The 22,227-nt window shown below is 32.9% G+C and overlaps 3 protein-coding genes across 3 annotated transcripts; 2 read left to right on the forward strand and 1 right to left on the reverse strand.

Annotated features, from left to right (window-relative positions):
* The first annotated feature begins 681 nt into the window (after positions 1-681).
* On the forward strand, positions 682-1,344 carry LOC18035890 (zinc finger protein 7). Its single transcript, XM_006425951.2, has one exon. The coding sequence runs from the start codon at positions 685-687 to the stop codon at positions 1,294-1,296; it is 612 nt and encodes a 203-aa protein (XP_006426014.1). The 5' UTR covers positions 682-684; the 3' UTR covers positions 1,297-1,344.
* Positions 1,345-12,268: 10,924 nt separating this feature from the next.
* LOC18035901 (probable indole-3-acetic acid-amido synthetase GH3.1) lies at positions 12,269-14,832 on the forward strand. The gene is made up of 3 exons (XM_006425952.2): positions 12,269-12,672; positions 12,771-12,872; positions 13,009-14,832. Exons 1-3 carry the CDS (start codon positions 12,353-12,355, stop codon positions 14,381-14,383), a joined length of 1,797 nt encoding a protein of 598 aa, XP_006426015.1. The 5' UTR covers positions 12,269-12,352; the 3' UTR covers positions 14,384-14,832.
* Positions 14,833-16,460: 1,628 nt separating this feature from the next.
* On the reverse strand, positions 16,461-18,953 carry LOC112096839. Its single transcript, XM_024180905.1, has 9 exons — positions 18,848-18,953; positions 18,691-18,761; positions 18,567-18,615; positions 18,410-18,471; positions 18,216-18,315; positions 18,074-18,121; positions 17,777-17,925; positions 17,472-17,664; positions 16,461-16,477 (listed from the first exon to the last, which is right to left on the reverse strand). Exons 2-9 carry the CDS (start codon positions 18,759-18,761, stop codon positions 16,472-16,474), a joined length of 678 nt encoding a protein of 225 aa, XP_024036673.1. The 5' UTR covers positions 18,848-18,953; the 3' UTR covers positions 16,461-16,471.
* Between the last annotated feature and the right edge of the window lie 3,274 nt (positions 18,954-22,227).

Below are 22,227 nucleotides of genomic sequence, written 5' to 3' on the forward strand. Positions count from 1 at the left end.
GGAAGATTGAGTACTGTGGTATGGGATAAATAGAATAGAGCACATGATGCTTGGGACCATTTATTCTAGTGATACTAGTGTTTTATTGATGCAAGTTTTACGCCTTTAAATGGTTAACCAACGTGATTCTTTTGTAGGTAATTATGTTTTCTTGGGCCTGCTCTAAATCCTTGATATGTACAATTGTTTACGAGTTACATGTTGAATTTAGATCATCAGAGTTTATAGCTCACCTTCACCATTAATCATTCCTTCAATTTACTTCGTGTTCACTAATGTTGTTACGTAGTCTAAAGCGTGGCCTCTGAGCAAATTGATTGCAATTTATATAGTTGGACTATTAATTGCTCTAATGTTAGTTAAGCTAAAGCTTCTGTTAAGAAATCATGTATGATGCCATAGAAGGTTCTTTATAAAGGTGAAAGTATGGAATCCATGTGTTGATATAGACCAATACTAAAAGTTGACATCAGCAATTCCCCTCAAATGATCAAGCATCACTTTGTGGGAACACCAGATAGAATTGAGAGTTGATGTTAATAATATCCAAGGCCACTTGCATTTCCTTTTAATGCTTTTCTTTCTGTCCATTAAACTCCTTAGTGATCTATCCCTATTTAAGAGCAGCACAATAAAAAACTCAACTTACATATACCCTTCTGATTGGAGAATAGTATTATTCCCATGACTTACCAGGAGGAAGAAGCTGGTCAGACATCGTGCAACAATCTAGATGCAGAACTGAAAGCAAATGACAACGGTGAAAGCAGAATTAAAGAAGTGGGGGATTGGTTGAGTTTAGGACTTAAAAAAGATGAAGCTCTCACAGCAGCAGCAGCAGCAGCAGCAGGGGACAGCACTGATCGCCGATCAAAACCTGCAAGTGGGAACAAGGTTTTCTCATGCAACTTTTGCATGAGAAAGTTTTATAGTTCACAAGCTTTAGGTGGTCACCAGAATGCTCACAAAAGGGAAAGAGAAGCTGCTAGAAGGTTTCAAAATCATAGAATGATGATGAGTTCAATTGGATTTCTTTTCAATTCTGTCCCTCTTAGATCACTTGGCGTCCAGCCTCACTCTCTCGTTGACAGATCCAGCGGAGCCTTGGGGCCGAATTTAGTAGCAAGATTTGGCGATGCCACCAGCACAGGCTTTGATATGATCCCATGGACGCCATTCATGCTTGAAGATACTATTGATATGTTTTGGCCTGGAAGCTGTCATGTCGATAATTCGTCAAAACCGGCACCAGATTTGCACAATCTCGAGCTCGACTTGAATCTTAAGTTGGGATAAATTTTAAGACAGTATGTATCTATGTTGTCTCTTTCTTTTTCTTTTTTTAACCCCTTTCCCTGCTCGTGTTGAAATTCTTGTAATACGCTATCTATGAAACAAAGATACTAATATAGATATAGGTGTGCGTGGAAGAAGATAGCCTGATAGCCATATTTTTGCAATTTTATCCCAAAATTTAGATCGTACTGAAAGTACGTCGAGTTTTTAAACGGCAGTATTACCAAGTTTGTCGAGTGTCGCAAACGGACCAGCAGTCAACATTCATTTGACCAACAATTGGGCTTTTCCGGCCGACTGTGTATGAACAATTGGGCCTTTATCCAGCCTCCAATTCCCCGGTTCATCCAATAAATGATGGAGATTCGGTAGGGTTTTATTTCCTTCTCTTTGCTGTCAAACGAAATTATGTTACTCGAGTCTTAATTTGTGTCTCAGTAATTAATCTGACGTGACTATTATAACAAGCTGCCACATCGATTGATGGCCAAGTAATTGGATATTTCATATTACTCAATTACTAAATTAACAATATATTTGAGTTTTTAAGCTATTTTCGGGTCAGATCATTAATAACACAGATTTTGCTGTAATCTAAGGTTGTGTAATTAAGTGCATAAGAAAAAACAAAACAATAAATTATTCAAAAAAATTAATTTTATATAATAAAATTATACTTTTGTTATAATTTAACTTAGTAGGAGCTTAAGTGCAGTTCAAGAAAGAATTCAAATGCTGAGACGAAAGGGTGAAAGCCGAAAAAAAGGTCTGAATGTTTTTTAAAAGTATATTTTATACTTTTGTTCAAATACTTCACTTAACATTATGTTTTTTAAAAGTATATTTTATAATTTAAGTGCAGTTCAAATACTTTTGTTATAAAATATTTTTTAAAAGTATATTTTATACAAGTGTTTAATTAAATTATTATTCAAAACAAAAAAATGAGTTAATTTATCTTTAGTATTTGGATAATTTCATTAAGAAATGGATTCTATGAGAAATTTTAGGATTGTAAAAAGGCTTACTCACAATTCATACTCATTTCATTGGGCTTAAGATTCTGCACCATATTTCCACAGCCGTGCCCACAAACATCCTAAAACCCTTGATACCAACTTAGCATATACATTATGAGAAAACAATTAATTTGACCATGTTTATATATTTCGAGAAGTATCGATTGTGTATGTGATGATCTTCTCTGAGTAGATGAACCGAGGGTTCATGCTGCACTTATCTATAAAATATGCAATGTAATATCAAATAAAATAAGAACTAAAAATAAAATTTCTAGATATCATTGTCCGCTATTGATCAAAAGTCTCTGCGAGGAATCAAGTTGTAGCCGTGTGAGGTAAGACAGGAAATTTCTTAACCACGACCAAAGTTAGGCATCAGCGTGCCGGAATAGGATGCTTGGAATTTGAATTTGAGGGCAAAATTCTCCACATAATAAACAAAATTTGTCTACATACGAGGACGAAGTTGCCTCTTTAATTAAACACCCGTGCGAGATGAGACAAGAATCTTGTTAGCCTTGACCAAGAAATTAAGATACATCACACATATGCAACACATTGGCCTCAAAACTCAAAAGCCTATGAATAATGATGATCTCTCTTACGACAAGCCATGTGGTGTTTGAAATCAGTGTTCTTATCATATCCTTTTACTCTTACACATGCCAAGAAGAGCACAAACGCCTTAAAACTACTGTAGATACCTAAAACCCTAACCTAACCGCCAACCTTCGCATTTAGGCTAAATTTAGCTTGCAGCCCTTCGATTTCTCTCGATTTAATTACATCGTATCACCAACCATCATGAAAATCGCCCAGCTAGGCGTTAAAGCATTTCTCAACACGAGAAACAGATATATTATTTGATGAGCCTTTGCCAATTGCCATATGCCCACCGTCTGTTTGGCATACAAATGAGATTTGACTTTTTGTGGAAACTTATTCATGGCAAACGTAATATTATCATTTAATGTTCTATCACTCTTTGCTTTTATTGTAGAGCTTTAATGTTTTTTAGAAATCACGGAGTTTTCGACTAATAACTTTATCAAACAACAGGTGGTTTCATTCTTTTAATTTTTTTTCTCCACCTAACAAGAGGAAATGTAGCTTGTAAAATTATGACAGCTCCATCACTTTTTTCTATAATTTTTTATTTTTATTTTTAATTAATTTTGATTAAAAAAAGTATTCAATTAATTAAATACTAGCAACAAAGTTGACATTCAAGAAATTTATATGTGTTCTAAAATATTAAAAATTTTCAATTAATTTTATGGAACACATGGAGGTTTCTTCAACACCCCCCCCCCCCCCAAAAAAAAAAAACTAGGTGTCATATGTTGTTCTTCTAGTTACGTAAAATAATAATAATTAAGAAACTTGATACATTAATTCGTTATAAGTCGTAATAATAAAGTTTTCTTTATAAAGGGGATCTGTTGATTGTCTATCATGAATAATTGGATTAAATCACAATCACTCTTCATTCTTCACGTGCAACCCATCCGTGTTCCATAACTGTAGAATATAGATGAATTACTGAATTTATTAACTAATTAAAATATTAATGGAGAAATTGATGACCCATCGATATAAAATATATTTGATATGATTATTAATTAAATAAATAGGATAACATTAGCCAGAGTGGGACAATAATTATTAAAATATAACTAGTTAAAAAAGAGAGTAGTAGTCAATTATTGAGTATCAATCTCTTTGAAATTTCAGAAGATAATGAAATATTTGTCAGATGGACCCATATGTGAAATTGTGCGCATCAAAATCCCCAAGGCCTCAGCAATAATCAATTGGCTATGCTCCTAGATATAGTTGGTTTAGTTACAGATAATTTCGTTTAATACCAATTACAGAAACAAACAACTATCATTATGAATCAAGATGATTTAAATGATATATAAATGGAGTCACGTCATTGATCTCATTAACATGAATGAATGAATGAAAAAGAAACAAAGCACGCGTGATTGTCTCCATGATACGCTTTTTAACTTATTTCAAACATGCACTCATGAAAATAAATTTTGAGCCACAGATAAACATGAAGAGGTACATGTTCATCTAGTAAAATAAATAGTGGTAATTGAGGTGGCATTCTATATGTGAGAGATCACGACAAAGCCTGCCACCGGTGTGCTCGTCGTGTAAGTAGAAAAGGAAAGAATGAAAAATCATTGAGTTCAATCTTACTAAATTAGGGCATGCATATATCAATTTGCCCACATGATAGTTGGGTCCCCAATATGAAAGGAATAATAATACTGGTTTATCACCGAACGTGAAGTGATTATCGTATGCTGAATTTCTTCAAAACTAAAGCCTTCGAAAGCAACAGCGCTCCTATGGATGCATGCCTTTTGTCCAGTATCTTTGAGGAAGTCAGATTGTTATTTGCTACCTAGTTAAACCATTTCTTCTAGATATTGCGTATAATTCTCAAGCGAAAATCTGTCACGGGTGCATATATTTCTTTTTGCCTTTTTTAGTAGAAAAATTTAAAAAAAATTCAACTTCTACAGTCTAGAGTCTATACTTAAAATTTTTCAATGCTGATACAGTGTAAGTGTTGGTCTAATATTTACTCAAAGGTGCATCTACGAGTGCATGCATCATTTTTCGTGCAAGTAAAGAACTCAACTCACCACTAAATATAATGATATGAATAGAAATAAAACTGAAAGATAATAGGAAAAGAAAATGCATGCATGAAAGTAATTAGTGTGAATATATATTTGGTAAGAACGGCCAAGCGTATACTTATTGTACAACGACTATGTTTAGCTATAAAAATCTTGTAGGAGTGTACAATGCAATGAATGTTAAAAATAAAAGTTCCCCATGGATTGATAGAGATTGAGATGGAGCGATGACAAATTAATGCAAGTTTTTGAAGTTGAAAATTATTTCATGAGGCTGCATGGCCTAACAGACAACGATATACATGATAGCAAGTGTCTGTTATTTTGTATTTTTCACAGAATTATTAATATTTTTTTATAGAAGCTCGTAAGCCTGATTATAAAATGACCATCAATTTTTCACATAGATTTGAGCTAAAGATTGCCTAAGCTTATATACTAATTAGTTCAAGAACCATTTTCAGCCAACATGAAATAATTTTCCTATTTAACATCCCTGTCATGTATAAGGTGGTCTTTCTTTTACTAGTCTTTATCATGTGAAAATATTATATGGATCTTACTTATGTATGAATTTGATTTTGATAATGTATAAAAGATCATGAACTTAACTCATAAATAAAAGTTACCTCGAGAGATGAAATTTTCTTCTCACACTTATATAAACTAACTACCTATTATTTCTTTAAGATGGATTTAAAATAAGTTGATATGATACTACATTAATTGTTCATGCTTTGGGGTAAGATAGATGAAAATTCTCTGTAAGTCCTTTCGTTGATGGCACAATTAATTACTCAATTGTCTAAGAACATGTGAAAATGACAAGTGCACGGGTGTGTGATTTTAATGTTCATGGAGTTTGAAAATTCAGTTTCAGAAGATGATCGATTCATCTTCAAGTTCAAGTGTCATTGCAATTTCTTCACAAACTAATGAAGTAGCTGCTGCGTACGGATGTTGGAGTGACCTAACTTGTACGACTGTAATTATTACAAGAGCAGATTAGGCAATATGCATTATGCAAGACATAAAGGAAAAAAGTGCGTGCACCAGCAGCCAGTGCCCAGTTGGTCTCCACCACATATAATATGCCTAACACAGGGACCACGTTTCGTGAGTGAAAAAGAAATTATAGGTTGGCGTTTTTCTTGTTTTATTTGCTTGTTTGAGGAACAACAAGGTTACTTATATTCATTTAGTTAATGACATATCTGGGGATGTGACAAAGCTAATCGAGTAATAAGAATCTTATTATATGTACCGCCCCGTCAGTCAAAATTTTTAAGTATGACGAATGATGGGGGTTCTTTTAATCTTTTAGGCAAGCGGGAATGTTTGGGGTTCACCGCAATAATTCCATGATCCATCAAAGGTCCTGAAATTTGAAATGAAGAAATATCTTTCTTGTTTTGAGCTCTCCTTGTGTTGTGTATGGTTAAAATTATTCTTCATTTATTTTATCTTTTGACAACTGACTACTGTACTATCACGTCATGTATTCACTAAGGTCATTCTTCAGATTTTAAACAAGAGAAGAAGAAAAAAAAAAAATAGGATTGTGTTTTAAAATTTGATCATGCTAACGAAAATCACATTAAATTGACGTTAACTTTGCCCTGTCGTTCAAATAATGACCAAAAGCGAAGACATTAGAGGTGGTAGAATTTTAAACCCGTTTAAAACGGACTCCTTTATAAGACTGGCGTTGATTTTATTAGTCTCTTCCAACTAGATAATCCTAAAAAATTAACTACTTGACTCTGTATCTAAAACTCTTCTGCAGAGTATGGATGTTTGCGAGTGGGACTTGATGATTATTTCTCTGATGACTTACAAATTCAAAATCAAATTCTGACCGAGTTATGTTGAGACAAGTAAACAATGTTAAAATCAATTGCTTATCGGCATATAGTCAATATGTTCCCTTGTATGTAGTCGTAAACCGGAAGTCAATTGCGTGAACAAAACAGAGAAAACAAGGTTAGTTTTATGATGTGCAAATTCAGAACAAGAACTCTATACTCAAGTGAACAAGTGAAAGAAAAACTTTAATAGATCTCTTAAAGATATATTTTTATATTTTTGTTGAAGCTTCAACATTAATTCTTGATAAATTAAAATTTAGGATTATGAGGATAAGGATGGGTCACATCCATAATTCATATATTATTATTAGCAATTGTCGCACGGTGCCACTGTTGCACCGTAGGCCGTGTTGATGGCTCCATGCGCATGAAAATTTTATTTTAGAAAAACGTCTCCATAAATCATTTTGATTGGATGAGCCGTGAGATCTGTCCGTTACTCCATTAACAATACGTAAACGTTTGATTCAAAATCAAAATCACTAGTTAAGAATTCAATGATAGTATTAGAGATAATTTTTAATATTAATTTTTTAATCCAATTTTTAATTTTGATTAATTAACTATTGAATAAGATTGTTATTTTATTAACTTTTATGAGTCATTTCTTAAGTAAAATATTCACATTTTTAAATAGCACTTGAAAATATGATAATTTTTTAATGAAAGATTGTCAATTTTCTCTCTATTGAAATCAATATATATCATTTACCCAACTGTTTTTATTATGACTAATTATCCCCTTACCACAATAATTTTACAATATTATTCTCATTTTCAAATATACTTTTATTCATATTTATTATGAATTCAGTAAATTATATAAACAAAAATCTAAAAGCTAAAAATAAGAAATAGAAGTTTGGGAGTAAAAAATTAATAATAAAATATTTTTATTATACTTTTTGTTGAACATCTTTCCTTATAATAAATATATATCTTATATTTCAAGATAAAATATTATGCAAATGACTACCCATTTTCCTTACTTTTCCTTTAAATTTTATCTAGACTATCATCAAAACAGTGAAAAATAAGTGATATATATTAACTTCAATAGAAAAAAAAAACTGACTTTTTTTTAATAATCCCCTTAAGAGAGCCGTACGTGCACATGAAAAATGGTAGCTGTAATGCAAAATGAAAAGGACATCATTGATCGGATAAGTGTGAGGGTCCTCTCTATCAAAGATATTATTACGATCAATGATTTTATCTTTTTCTTAAAACAATAATAACTTTATAAAAAAATCTCTCTTTTTCTCCGAAATAATAAACTCTAGCCATCAAAACTATCTTCTCCGCCACTTCCTTTTGTGAGAGAAGGAGTAAATCATCAATCTTTTCATGCCAATAATAGAATGGTTGTCTTTCTCTCCTTTTTGTGAGAGTTTTATCTTTATTTATTTTTATTTTATGTGGAATTTTATTTCTCTTTTTAGTGGGTTTTGCCCACACTTTGTTGCGGTTATTATTGTAGGATGTCTTTCTCCACTTTCTAAATATATGCCGGATAGAATTAGATCGGAGTCATTGTCTTTTCCTTGGGAGCGAGCTATTGAGTTCGCCATTCAGATGATGAACCTGCTCTTTCAAACATTTTGTTACACCATTGGCTGTGCCTAAGGAGAATTCGTTTTATCGGATTTAGGGCTCTTTGCAGCTATCTTTTCTAAATCCATTCTTATTATTCTTAATTATAAGCCTTCAGGTTATTGTAATCATATATATGTGGCATAAATATATCTCAGTTGTACTTCTTGGTGAGTTTGATGTAGTTTCTTTTAGCGCTAAAAGAATATTTATGTTTAACAAATAATAAGTAAAGATCGATCTTAGAAGCAATGCATGGTTCCAGATCATCATTGATCTTAAACGGAAATCTTTATGATTTAGATTTAATAAATAAATTAAAATAAATTTTTTTTTGAGCCATTTAATTAATATCTTATAATTATATATAGTGATTAATTAACACAACAACTTGCAACTTGGACATCCACAACCTCCCATTCTATGAATGAACGAACACCTATAAATAATTTGTTAAAAGCAATTTCTTTTCACTTCAGAAAGCAAATAATTGCTCCTATTTAATGAAGCAAATAATTAATGGCAGATGCCAATTATACACAATTAAAAGAACTTTTCTCTTTCCCAATTACTTTCACTAAAGAGCTCGATTGATCCCCAATTCACAAAATATATTATATATATATTATGAGATACACGACGCATGTGATGTGAGAATTGATTTGTTGCCCATCACAAATATGTGCAAAGGCTCGCACTCGCCATTTTTCATCGCTCTCAATTGTTTCACAATCGCTTCTTTTTCTTTTTCCTTTTTAGTTTGTATAATTGTTTGTAACAAGAAATTAATGAGAAAATTAAAATAATTTGTTTCATTTATAATTCAAAACTCTACAAGAACTGTGTGCATGATATCTCAAAACAATTCGGTCTATGGGTCAGTTTGAGATTACAATGATTGATAAAATAAGTTGCTTATTCCGTACAAGTGAAATAAGCTGCTAATTAAAAAAATAGCTTGGCGTTTAGTAAATTATTTTCTTATTTTTTCTGTAATTTTGAAAAGCGTGTTTGTTAAATTTTATTACAAAAGTATTATTTTATTATATAATAATCAAAATAGACATAAGTCTAATTCTCTTTTATTTTTGCATTAGGGTTTATTAAAAAAAAATGTAATTTTTCTTTTATTAAAAATATTAAGGTTATAATACAAATTTTAAAAAGGTGTGGTGATTTATTTAATAAGCTGCTTATAAAAAGAAAACCCCTCAAAATAAAGAAAATTATGAAATAAACAACTTTTTAAAAAACATTTCAAGTGTCATTTTTGTCAAAACTTATGAATAAACTACTTATAACATTTGAACCGCAATATCAAATAGGACCCAAGTGATGCATTATTTATTTATAGAACAATACAATTTCATAATTTATAAAATTACTTATTTAATCATCAACCATAAAATGAATGATTATCACGTAACGTTGGATAAAATATCTTAGGATATCAATTGAAGAATATAAAATATCTCTTTATAATTAGATTCATTTAACCTAAAAACAATGAATTAGGGGAAAAACAATTAAATTAGACCGATTTTAGTATATAATCCTTTTTTTTTTGAATTAATTCTTCATATGGAACTCATAAATTAATTGGAGAATATTTTATCATTTTTATATATCTCACATTTTCAAAAAGCTAAAAGAAAATAAACTATCTATTTTTAATTTTATACTTTTAAGTTAGAGGAATGAGAAAGTTCAAATGAATATTTTAAGCCCCTAATTCTCTAATATTAGTACTCTGATGGTCAACCAATAAAGTTGCTTGAAAATTACTCTTAGAAAAATTACAATAATATATACAACATATTATATTAGATTGCATGTATAAAATTTGTACATAACTTGTATTAGTAGTATTATTGTTGAAGTTTTTAAAGTATCACAATTGAAAATTAAATTATGCAAAATCTGACACCAGATATTAGAAAAAATTGAATTTTAATTCTTTTGTAAGATTGTGAGCTAAATTTAAATAAATATCAAACATTTACATCACTTTGTGATATATTTTATTTGATGCAATCAATCCCACAAAAGATCATTGTGAATCAACATCATTATGTAAAACACACATGACAAGGATTAGACGATTATGATATATAGAAATGGTATGAAAATCCATAAGTTGCTAAAATCAAGACTAATATAACAAGCACGAATGGCTAGAATTAACCCCTCCTACTTTGTAAACATATGACATAAACGTTTTGATATTTTTAGTCATATTTATGGAAAGAAGCAAAACTAATATAGCATGCACGAATGACCCAGAAATATGACTGTCAAGTGCATGCAGTCAATTGGAAATGAATCTAAGATATTGCATTTGATTAGTTAATTTAATTACATTTTGAGAGGTCCAAATTGTCATATGTGATTCACATATGATAAGGATCAAAACCATTAAGATATACATAAATAACAAGAATTAATATTATTAATTATGCAATGCACATATGGTAAGATTTAAAAAAACATTATCTCATTCACATATGACAAAAATAACAACCATCGTAAGAATTTAAATATGAAAAAAAAAACCGAATATATTGTATTTGATTATTTACTTTTATCATATAAATCTAATTAATACAAACTTTGGCACATAAACTGAGTTGCGTGCGTAAGTATATTTGCACGTACTGTGCTCGTATTTAAACTACCTAAAAAGTTCCATATTTCATATTGGAATCCCTGTTCTTAATTTTTAACTAAGATTGGATTCTTTGTCGAAAAAGCTTCTTGTAACAAAAGAAAAATTAATAAAAAGAAATGAAGATATCATCCCCTAACTGGCTAGCTAGCTAGAGTGGTAAACAAGTGAGACACATGCATCTCATTCTATCTGCCCAGCACTTTAAATATTATACTCACACATATACACTTTTTCCTTAGGATTCCTTTAATGTCAATGTAAATCACTATGTTTTCAATCCCCAAATATATATTTAATCAAAATTATCATAATAATATAATCAGTCTCAATAGATGGTGAAGAAAACAATGTGTATGTGTGCGTGTGTAATTTGTAACTCAACTGTATAATGATGTAAATTAAAGCAAATGCAAGAGCTCACCTACCCTTGTCATATAAAATTGTTCACCATGATCCTCGACACCAGAACAAGTACAAAACACAAATTCTAACCAAATCAATTTTGATTAAATATCATATCACATCCACGTGATTGCTGCACCATAATTCATCTTTAAATAATTAATTTATCTCTGACAATCATCTTATTATAAAATAACTACAAGTTGTTGAAATCATTAGACAACAAAATTTTATGCCTAAAGCTAAATGATGATAATTTATTCAAAAGGCAATATAGGTTTCTTGTTACATGCAACATGAAATTTGCGTTGTTAATTTGGCCGCCTCTTCACATTCGGCCATCACAGCCGGCACCCATCGCTATCGGAGATCAACAAGCTCAAAATGAAAGAGCCGCGTGGTCCGGCTGACGTCCTGGGACCAAACAATTACGTACCTTTGCTGACATGGATACACACGTGGACCCGACATGTCGGGTCTTTAAAGCGATTCATACGTGTCATGGGCCCAGCTTGTCGGCCTTGTTTACTACAATCACTCGTTAGGACAAAAATATTTGGCAGGGAGATGTCGCTATGACCAGAAACGATCTACCCGCTTCTTTCCAAATACCGTAGTCTACGATGTAAGGTAAGTATGTGTATCGTCCGGCTGTCGACGTGGACATCGATGACGTGGCACTACTGAATGAAGGTAAACTCGTCATTGTTCCCCTATATAAGGGCATGCAATTTCTTGAATTCCTACACACCGCACCATCTATTGAATTTTCTTCTTGAGCCAGCTTTTAGTTAAAAACAATCAAATTTAATTTCTCAAATAATCTTTAATTTCTGAATCATGGCCATTGATTCGGCTCTCCCATCCCCACTTGGGACACCTCTTTGTGAGAAAGATGCAAAAGCGCTTCGTTTCATTGAAGAAATGACAAGAAATGCTGACCCGGTTCAAGAGAGGGTTTTGGCTGCGATACTCAGCCGAAACGGTGAGACTGAGTACCTCCGCCGGTTCAACCTTGATGGCGCAACAGACCGTGACACTTTCAAGTCCAAAGTCCCTGTTGTTACTTATGAAGATCTCCAGCCTGAAATCCAACGTATCGCTAATGGCGATCGCTCTGCCATCCTGTCCTCTCACCCTGTCTCTGAGTTCCTCACCAGGTGAGCCGTGAACATATTTCGAGATATATATATATAGTCTTTATATATTTCTCATTTTTGTTTCTGACTTTTAGTATATACGTTTAATTAAATTGCAGTTCTGGGACTTCAGCTGGTGAAAGAAAACTGATGCCAACGATTCATGAAGAGCTGGATCGTCGCCAGCTGTTGTTCAGCCTTCTCATGCCTGTCATGAACCTGTGAGTGTTTTTTCTACTCTTGAAGTTTTCGTGTTTGAGTTTGCTACGATTTACACATACACACAACCTGGAAATTAAAACCCAGTTGATATTTATTGTTTAATTCTTGATAAATTAATTAATGTGTTGATAACAGTTACGTGCCTGGGCTGGACAAAGGGAAGGGCCTATACTTCTTGTTTGTGAAAGCAGAAACGAAGACTGCCAGTGGGCTATTGGCACGTCCGGTGCTCACAAGCTACTACAAGAGTGAGCAATTCAAGACCAGGCCATATGATCCTTTCAATGTCTACACTAGCCCCGACGAGGCCATTCTTTGCGTTGATTCTTTCCAGAGCATGTACATTCAGATGCTCTGCGGCCTTATCATGCGCGAGGAAGTGCTTCGTGTTGGTGCAGTGTTTGCCTCTGGCCTCCTTAGAGCCATTAGGTTTCTTCAGCTCAATTGGAAACAACTTGCCGATGATATCTCAGCAGGAACCCTTAACCCTAATGTCACTGACCCTTCAATCAGAAAATGCATGGAAAATATCTTGAAACCAAACCCAGAACTCGCAGAGTTTATCACTAAAGAATGCTCAGGAGAGGAGTGGGATGGTATCATAACAAGGATTTGGCCTAACACAAAGTATCTTGACGTGATTGTCACTGGAGCCATGGCCCAGTACATTCCCACACTTGATCATTACAGTGGTGGCTTGCCTCTGGCTTGCACCATGTATGCTTCCTCTGAGTGCTTTTTTGGCCTTAACATGAAGCCAATGTGTAAACCATCTGAGGTCTCCTACACCATCATGCCAAACATGGGTTACTTTGAGTTCTTGCCTCACGACCCAAATTCTCCTCCTCTCTCTCCTGAATCACCTCCACGCCTTGTTGATCTCGCCCACGTCCAAGTTGGCAAACAGTATGAGCTTGTGGTCACAACCTACGCTGGCCTGAACCGTTACCGAGTTGGTGACATCCTCCTTGTCACCGGATACTACAACTCGGCTCCCCAATTTCGTTTTGTCAAAAGAAAGAATGTTTTGTTGAGCATTGACTCAGACAAAACCGACGAGGCTGAACTGCAAAAGGGCATTGATAATGCTTCCTTGCTGTTGAAGGAATTCAACGCCAGCGTCATTGAGTACACAAGTTATGCTGACACAACGACAATTCCAGGACATTATGTGATATTCTGGGAGTTGCTTGTTAAAGATGCAGCCAATTCACCAAGTGATGAGGTGCTGAATCAATGTTGCCTGGTAGTGGAAGAGTCGCTGAACTCGGTGTATCGACAAGGCCGAGTTGCTGATAATTCAATTGGACCACTAGAGATAAGGGTGGTGAAAAATGGGACATTTGAGGAGCTAATGGACTATGCCATTTCACGGGGCGCGTCAATTAATCAGTACAAAGCGCCAAGGTGTGTTAGTTTCACTCCCATTCTGGAACTACTTAATGGTAGGGTGGTCTCAAAGCATTTTAGCCCAGCTGCTCCTCACTGGGTCCCAGAACGACGACGTTGAGGACTGCACCATGACGAGCGTCATGTATGGCATTATAGAATAAAGAAATTTCTAGAGAAATTTTCCTGGGGTTCCAACCAAAAAGGTCCAGCTAGCAGCTTGAGGAGACCGAGATCAGATTCGGAGCAGCCTCTCTCTCTCTCTATGTCATCTCTTTGTTGTTAATTGAACTTTTAAAAGCGTCTTTTAGCTTCTTTTGAAATTTGATGGTAGTGTGTGTTTGTGCAATAAGTTCACATAATCTCCCTGTGCGCGTGATGTAAGTGTCTATGGAATGTCGATGGCATGTCGTTGTCGTCGTCGTGTCTCTTTTAATTTTCTTTCAGCTTTCTGAAAGTTGAGGAAAAGGGGTTGGAAGTGCTTGCCATGAACAGCTTTAGTTCCATGTCCTGTATTTAATTCTGGCAAATTTGTAATTAGATCCGGTGATGCTTTAAATTATTAATTAATGTATATTTTTCTTTTGTACTACTGTAGGCTTTATTTGCATGGATTTTTGCGCACATGCTAGTTATTCCTTTGTTGTTGTTATTAGGCTTTCATTTTGAAGTGACGAGTTCATTACCTCTTGCGCTTATTACTAGGTTTCTATTCACGTCTCTTTTGTTTGGAATCATATACATCACGTTACATATACTTGTGCTGCAATGGTTATTGCTCCTGTGGCTATGACAGCCTCATTCGGTGCCTCTCATTTCACATGAAATAAATAAAGAAGTTTATTCACTCAGTAAATATTTTTTTTTTAAAACAATTCATTCAATAAAAGAAAAAGATTCTCCAATAATTGCAAAAATTAAAAATATGACAAGCCAATAAGGTGACTTGGATCTGAAGGAATTTAATCAGTGACATCTCTTTATTCTTTTCTGAGTAATAACGAAGGTTACGAGAAGCACGGTGAGCGAAGATAAAATTATGAAATCCTGATCACAAAATTTGCTCAATTGGTGTAAAGATTGATGCTCAGTTCTTAGCTAATAAAATGTGGTATTTACTTTAACAAAATGTCTCATCCTAAAATTTATATGCTTGCACCATAGGCGCATATATTATGAGGGCATGTATTATCGCCTTAAACAAATACTGGGCGATAGAGAAATTAGGCCTCATTCCCTCTCGTCTCTACGTACATCAAGTACAAGTACAATAATATATACTGCATATAGATCGATTTCATTTTAATTAATCACTTGCCACCCGTACAAGTTACTTCATTAATTTATAACTAAAATTTCATAGAATTGGTCGTCTGAGGCATAAAGATTTCTCTTTGGCAATTTCTCGCCGGTAGGAAAATTAGAACTGCCATAAAGAACTTCGCGAGGGTCTCGAGGATAACTCAAATTCAAAAAAAAAAAAAAAAGTGTTTGCTGTAGCGCGGGGGAAATCACATGCTAATTCAGCTTTCTAATTACTTAAAAGCTTTCAAAATCCGGCTTTAACATGACAAGGCCGGTGGTCCTAAATTGGCTTACTTCTTAAAGTGACTTTAGTGCTTGCTTAAAGAATAAAAGTGAAACTTTGGGGGCGATAATGTTCCTCAAAGTGAAAATTTCCCTGTTAAAGTAAATCTTTGAATGTCACCCATGTCAGTTTAAACCCTAACAAAGAAATTCAGTCATCGCATATAAAGTTGGCACCATTTCCATCTAATGGTCTTGGTCTGAACACAGGTTGACTAAAAATACTAAATACAGAACTTAACTTTTAAATAATGAGTTGACCAACTCATTATTAGAAAGTATTATTTAGTTCCAACAATTGAGGCCACAAAAGCAACAGTATTTGTTTCAATTACCATATAATTATGATGATCAGGCGGCGCCTAAGGCAAACAATTAAAAGCTTTGATTATCGACAATGAATTGATCACCTTGTCTCCCTGGACCAAGACCTTGGTATCAATACGGAAAAGGCAAGCCACGATCACGGTACTGTGAACAACTGCCACGGCAGGCTAATGTGGCGTCGGCGACTTTGTTCTCTTCATGTTGATCAGCAGCCCTCCTTCCCTGTAGTCATTTAATTAATTTGGTCTCAGCATTATCAGGACCAAGATGAAGTACAGCTGGTTGCGTTAATTAATTAAGCCTAAGAGATTTGAAATTGTACGTCAGAAGTCCATGCATCCAATTTGGTAAAACCATATGCTTTATGATAACAATTTGCTAGTGTTAGGCATTGTAATCCACGGCACTAGTAATCTAATTAAGCAGTTTCCTTTATCATTGGAAATTAACATGCCTATGATATGATATATAAATATACATGTATGCGCGCACGACAAACTGTGCTAAAATAATAAAATAACAGATTTTATATCAATTCTCTTACAATAGAAAAATGAAAATAAAGAAAGCATTGAACGCATACATTGTCGAGATAATATAAGATCACTGTTATTTAAACAAGAAAAATTAAGTAAAAAGAAGACAAAATTAACTATGACACCATAGGTATAAGAGGAAAAATATAAAATAATCAATTAATGTTATGACTCCATGCGGTATTATATATAGTTCATTCTATCTTCTTTCAGTATCTTTAGTATTTTTCTAATAAAATGCTATATTGGTTCAATTAATGTGTCATATGATGTGACATTGTTATAAATTATCATGTGTTACTTTTTCATTTTATTATTGCATGGTGAATTGTATTAATTAGAATACAACTTTGTACATCAACTTTATAAGTATTGAATTATTCGAAGTCTTCAATGCTATATTAGGGATGACAATTTTTCCAGATTCAATCTAAAATAGATATTTGTATCTAGAAAGTAATCGTCACGAGGTGATACTTATAGATGTATACACTCTCTCGGTTGGATTATTTTCACATTTACCACTCAGTCAATTAGCTAAAAATCAAATACACAAATGACATGAATTCAGCAAAGAATGGAGTATACACTGGAAGTGCCAAGCACCCTCAGTGTTTTACTCAACTATTTTACTTCTTAACAGACTTCTGTAGCAAACATTAACACAATCCAATTCCAGTCATATATATATGATTAAGTGTCAAAAGGAAATAGCTAGTCAATCAGGAACATTAGTTAAATGAATGAAATCGGTTGTACCTGTTGAATATTATTCATCCCTTGAGAAAAATCAGCGTTATTGAAAAATTGGTCACGCGGCAGTTGGCGGATGTAGCCATTAGCCTCAGGCCTAGAACTGCTGCTCACTATATTCCCAGTTGGAAATCCAGTGCCATAAAGATTCGGCAATGCAGTTGGAAACACTTCAGCAAATGGTTGTGATGACTCATTTCTATAATTCAGAAAATTCGATGATATTGTAAAAGGTACATAAAAGTATTGAGGAACAAATAAATATTCAAATAGATGGTAATTTTGACTTGTTGAATGTAGAAATTAAGAACCTCAAGTGCTGAAATTGAGATGAATTAGAAAAATTTCTGGCATTCAGAAATCCAGCATCATACTGTTGTGGCCAATTACCCAGGCAATAATTTGAACTTCCCATCATGAAACCACTGGCAGCTGCACTTTGTGAATGCATTGGCCGTTTCTAATTGCCACAGCAAAGGAAAATGGTCAAATGTAATTTCTTTAATTATTTATGATAAAAAAATCATAGCAAAAAATTATATATGCCTTTTGATAAATTTCAATTTGGGAGATTGCCAGTTTCTTGCATTTAATTTTGTACTTCATACCTCTGAATTAGACGTTTCTTGGATGCTGTTATTAGTTTCCAAATTTTGCTGAGTTAACATAAAAATAGCAGTAAAATTATGTTAAAAAGATGCATTATCTGATATACAAATGTATTTTGTGGAAACTATAAATAGATCTTACCTTACGAATATAGACAAGTTTCAAGGTCTCTTCCAAGAAGCCCTCAAGAAATTCGGCCTCACTTGCTGATTTTATACAGCTTGGACTTTTTAAAAAATACCTGTGACAGTCAATTTTGCATTGATATTCTCAAAATTAAAGGTTATAATGCTTGGAAACTTAATGGTGCTGTGTGGTTGTAGTGATATGCATACTGCAATTGCTTCTCAACTTCTTCCAATTCGGCACAGAGCTTAGTGATTTCATTTTCAATTTCCTGAAATATTTCAAACATATTCATCAACTACTTCACCGCAGTGCTTCCTAAAATTAAATAAAAAATAAAATAAAGTGATTGACTCAGAAACCTACCTCTAACTCAGAATCAACACTCATTTTCCGGTCTCTGCCGCCGTTATTGCTAAATTTTTTAAAGATAAGAATTAGCGAAAAAATATTTTACAAATTCAAAGAACTAAATAATCAGATGACAAACCAATTAGTTGGAGCTAGGTGGTGGTGGAGCTCAGCTTCAAGACTCATCTGAGCAATAATCCGGCGGACCATCTGATTGTAATTTCACATTACGTCACATGTCTTATAAATGTCAAATTAGAATTTTTAAAATGTTACAGTAGTTTTGAGCTTGTTACCTCTTGATCACGCAGCCTTTTGTCATTGAGTGATTCAGGAAAAAGTATCAGTGGATTCAAGTTAAAATGAATTCAAAAAAAAAAGAAATAGACACATCAAAGTTAGTATCATGATCAATTATTTTTCACAATAACAATTTCATAAAAATTAATTACTTGACCTTGCGAGTATATACAATTTTACTTTTAAAATTATAAAAAATATCATATTATCCTTCTCCATTTAGTGCTTGTCACGTGGATATACATATTATCATGATTAGTTGAATAAAGCACATGGCAAGCACTAAATAGAAAAAGAGCAGTGCTCCAGGACCTCTCTAGACTTATCTCATAATTTTTTTGATATTCTACTTTACACATAAGAAACTACATCTTATTAGAAAAAAAAAAAAAAAAGGAATCTCAAGACATTGTATATCACATGTGCTTCAAATGATTAAATACTTTTATAAGTCAATTTTGGATTTTAAAGTAATATCATGAATGAACTAATAAGCCTCTGAAAATAATTGCTTACGCTGCACGTTGATGATGAGGAAGATCAATAAAATGCATAAGAATTTCGTCCAACCTTGATCATAAAATAGAGTAAAATTAGCGAAAGGACATCAAATAAGATTTCAGGGGGAACAAAAAAAAATCCTGAAATCTTATTTGGGCGTGATATACATCAAGAATTATAAATCGAATTAGAATATTGAAGGAAAAAAAAAACTAAGTGTACCTTTTCTTTCCATCAAACAGAATTAATTTTCCAGCTGGGGAAAAAATGATGAGAGCAACCTCTACATCACAAAGGGTTGAAATTTCATAAGCTTTCTTGACAAGCCCACTTTTTCTTTTGGCAAAGGTAATATGCCTATATGTTCTGTTTTCAATTTTCTTAATTTGTAGCCTAACTCTCCCCATTTTCTTTTCTTCTTTCTTCTGCCTCAAACTCACACTCACACGGGTTTTGCTTTTAATTAACCCTAATTTTCTCTCTTAATAAACCAACATATAGAATGCAGTTTGAGGATAGCAGGTCCACAAAATAATTAATGTTTCCACACTATCATTATCTTCATAGTTGTCGTCCTTCAATTACCATATGTGAACTAATTCGTGTAGATTTTCTATTAAGTAGCTATTATTAAAGACACAAAACCAGAGACTCAATTATCCAGATAATGCCAAATGGGAATTATACAACACTGACTTGTAATAATCATTTGTTTTTCCGCATCTTTCAGACCAGCAGTAAGCAAATACAAATATGAACACGATTTTAAAGCACGTGAGTATAGGAAGAGTATTATTGTAGTCTATATAAATTATCTGCTTGTATAGTAAAAAAAAATGAAAATATCAAGAATGACATTTCAAAAATATATGCATGCGTTAATTAATTTTTTGAAACGAAAAATCATTAAATGATTTTCCATAATAGAATTCAAATACTTTTTTATTTTTAGAAATATTTATATTGTTTTAGGTAGGTTGTTATTGAGGTTGATAGTTGTATCTTAAAAGTTATAATTTTAAAGTGTTTGTAAACATTAGGTGTTGTAAATCGAAAACTAAGTTGATTTGATCAACCACTTTTATGATGAAAAAATTATAATATTTTTACTATTTTTGACAAAATTATTGTTTAAAATTATGTTTACAGCATATTATTAACTTTTATTTTATATTTACAGTTTTTTTCCACAACAGGTATATCTAAAAATCTACACCACTTTAATACCAAATAAGATCTTGGTGAAACCAAGAAAAACAGATTCTTGCCAATGAAAGCTGTGGTCGAGTTGCACACAGTTTTTGGACAATGTTTTGGAAGTGTTTCATGCTTTCATTGCCAACTCAGTATATTGTTTTCACTCAAATCCAATGATATGTTAAGTTGTCACAAACAATATACATATTTATAGTTTTAAGTACCAATATAAAAGAGTTTTGGAAAATTTACCATTTAGCCACACTCTAACTTTCACTTCTAAAACAAAACACACACACACACACACACACACACAAACATCTCTATTTTTCTTATAGTATCAACCATTTACAAGGCAAAACTTAAAACAAACAAAACTCAACTAAAAACCCCAAACACAATAGCCATAATATGTCTTCACACTCTGACAAAACACTCTCCATTTTATCCATCTCACATTGATAAAAAAAAAATTATTATCCAAATATCACCCAACGTGGTTCCATTAAACTAGAATATTTATTTAAGTAATGACAACAAAATCAATCAATAATGTAAAGAACAACAAAACGTTAAGGTTATTAATTCTTCAATTTTTAACTTTTTTCATATGAGTTCATAGATTCATAAATTAGAAGAATTCCGACAAAATCCAATGAAATTGAGTGTTTAACAATATTGAAGATGAAAGCAGAATTTGGCCGACAAGTGTCTATCGCCCAGGCGATGCAAATGTCATCCAAACTGACAATTACCCCTTATTCGGGTGATCGGCAATTGTTGCCCAAATTATTCTATTGTATGTTAGGTGACTGGTGCCGCGTCGCCTAACACATAACTCAAGTTTGTAAACAATTAATTATTTAATTGATATAATAATAATAATGTTCAAAGTACTATTTCTGAAGTATTATTGTTGTCTTGCATCAAGTTTAATAGAGTCAATTGTCCTTAAGATGTATTTTGATGGAGTATGAGAGAATTTGACAGATGGTTCTATAGATTATGAGAATGGAAAAGTTACTACATTTTACTTCCCAAAAAATACAATATTTGAACAATGCTAATGGTTTTTTATAGCATATTTGAAATTTATCTTTTTTTTGGAACTTGTAATGTTGTTGATGGTAAAATACATATAATTTTGAATGACTTTAGGTAAGGACTTTTGGATAATTTATTATCATTATGTTGGTAATTAATGGTGTCTTGATACTGATTAAAAACCAAGTCGAAATTTAGTAATGAGAAGACGAAACAAGCAAGATGACAACTCTCGAAAACTCGGGTGATGTCCCTGTCATCTGAGCAACAGACATGTCGCCTAAGTGTCTTGAGCACAAGAAACATGGGCAACCGGTCTATCGCCTAGTTTTTTCGAGGGTTATCAATTACTTGATTTGGTGTTTGCTATATTTTTTATGCAACTCTTCCATTTGTTTTACTATGTCAGTTCCCTGTTATGACTCTAAAATTCATTTTGGAGCCTGGTAAGCTTGAATAGAAAGAATCAGGGCATTTTAAAATCAATCAATGATTTTTTCTATTCCAAAAGTGAATCACTTTTAAATGTTAGACAATTAAAATTCTCATTAATGTTTAAAAGTACGTCTTTCTATGCGATATCATATGTAAATCAATATTCTTCCTAAGCAATCTTCAAAATAACTAAAGCTCG

Source organism: Citrus clementina, unplaced genomic scaffold (genome assembly GCF_000493195.1).
Source record: "Citrus clementina cultivar Clemenules unplaced genomic scaffold, Citrus_clementina_v1.0 scaffold_7, whole genome shotgun sequence".
Classification (NCBI taxonomy): Eukaryota; Viridiplantae; Streptophyta; class Magnoliopsida; order Sapindales; family Rutaceae; genus Citrus; species Citrus x clementina.

Coding starts and splice junctions, on each gene's coding strand:
- LOC18035890 (XM_006425951.2), top strand. CDS start 685: ATGACTTACCAGGAGGAAGAAGCTGGTCAGACATCGTGCAACAATCTA.
- LOC18035901 (XM_006425952.2), top strand. CDS start 12,353: ATGGCCATTGATTCGGCTCTCCCATCCCCACTTGGGACACCTCTTTGT. Junction 12,673..12,770: donor GTCTCTGAGTTCCTCACCAG/GTGAGCCGTGAA, acceptor ATTAAATTGCAG/TTCTGGGACTTCAGCTGGTG. Junction 12,873..13,008: donor CTCATGCCTGTCATGAACCT/GTGAGTGTTTTT, acceptor TGTTGATAACAG/TTACGTGCCTGGGCTGGACA.
- LOC112096839 (XM_024180905.1), bottom strand. CDS start 18,761: ATGGTCCGCCGGATTATTGCTCAGATGAGTCTTGAAGCTGAGCTCCAC. Junction 18,472..18,566: donor GTGTTGATTCTGAGTTAGAG/GTAGGTTTCTGA, acceptor GAAATATTTCAG/GAAATTGAAAATGAAATCAC. Junction 17,665..17,776: donor TCTCAATTTCAGCACTTGAG/GTTCTTAATTTC, acceptor TCTGAATTATAG/AAATGAGTCATCACAACCAT.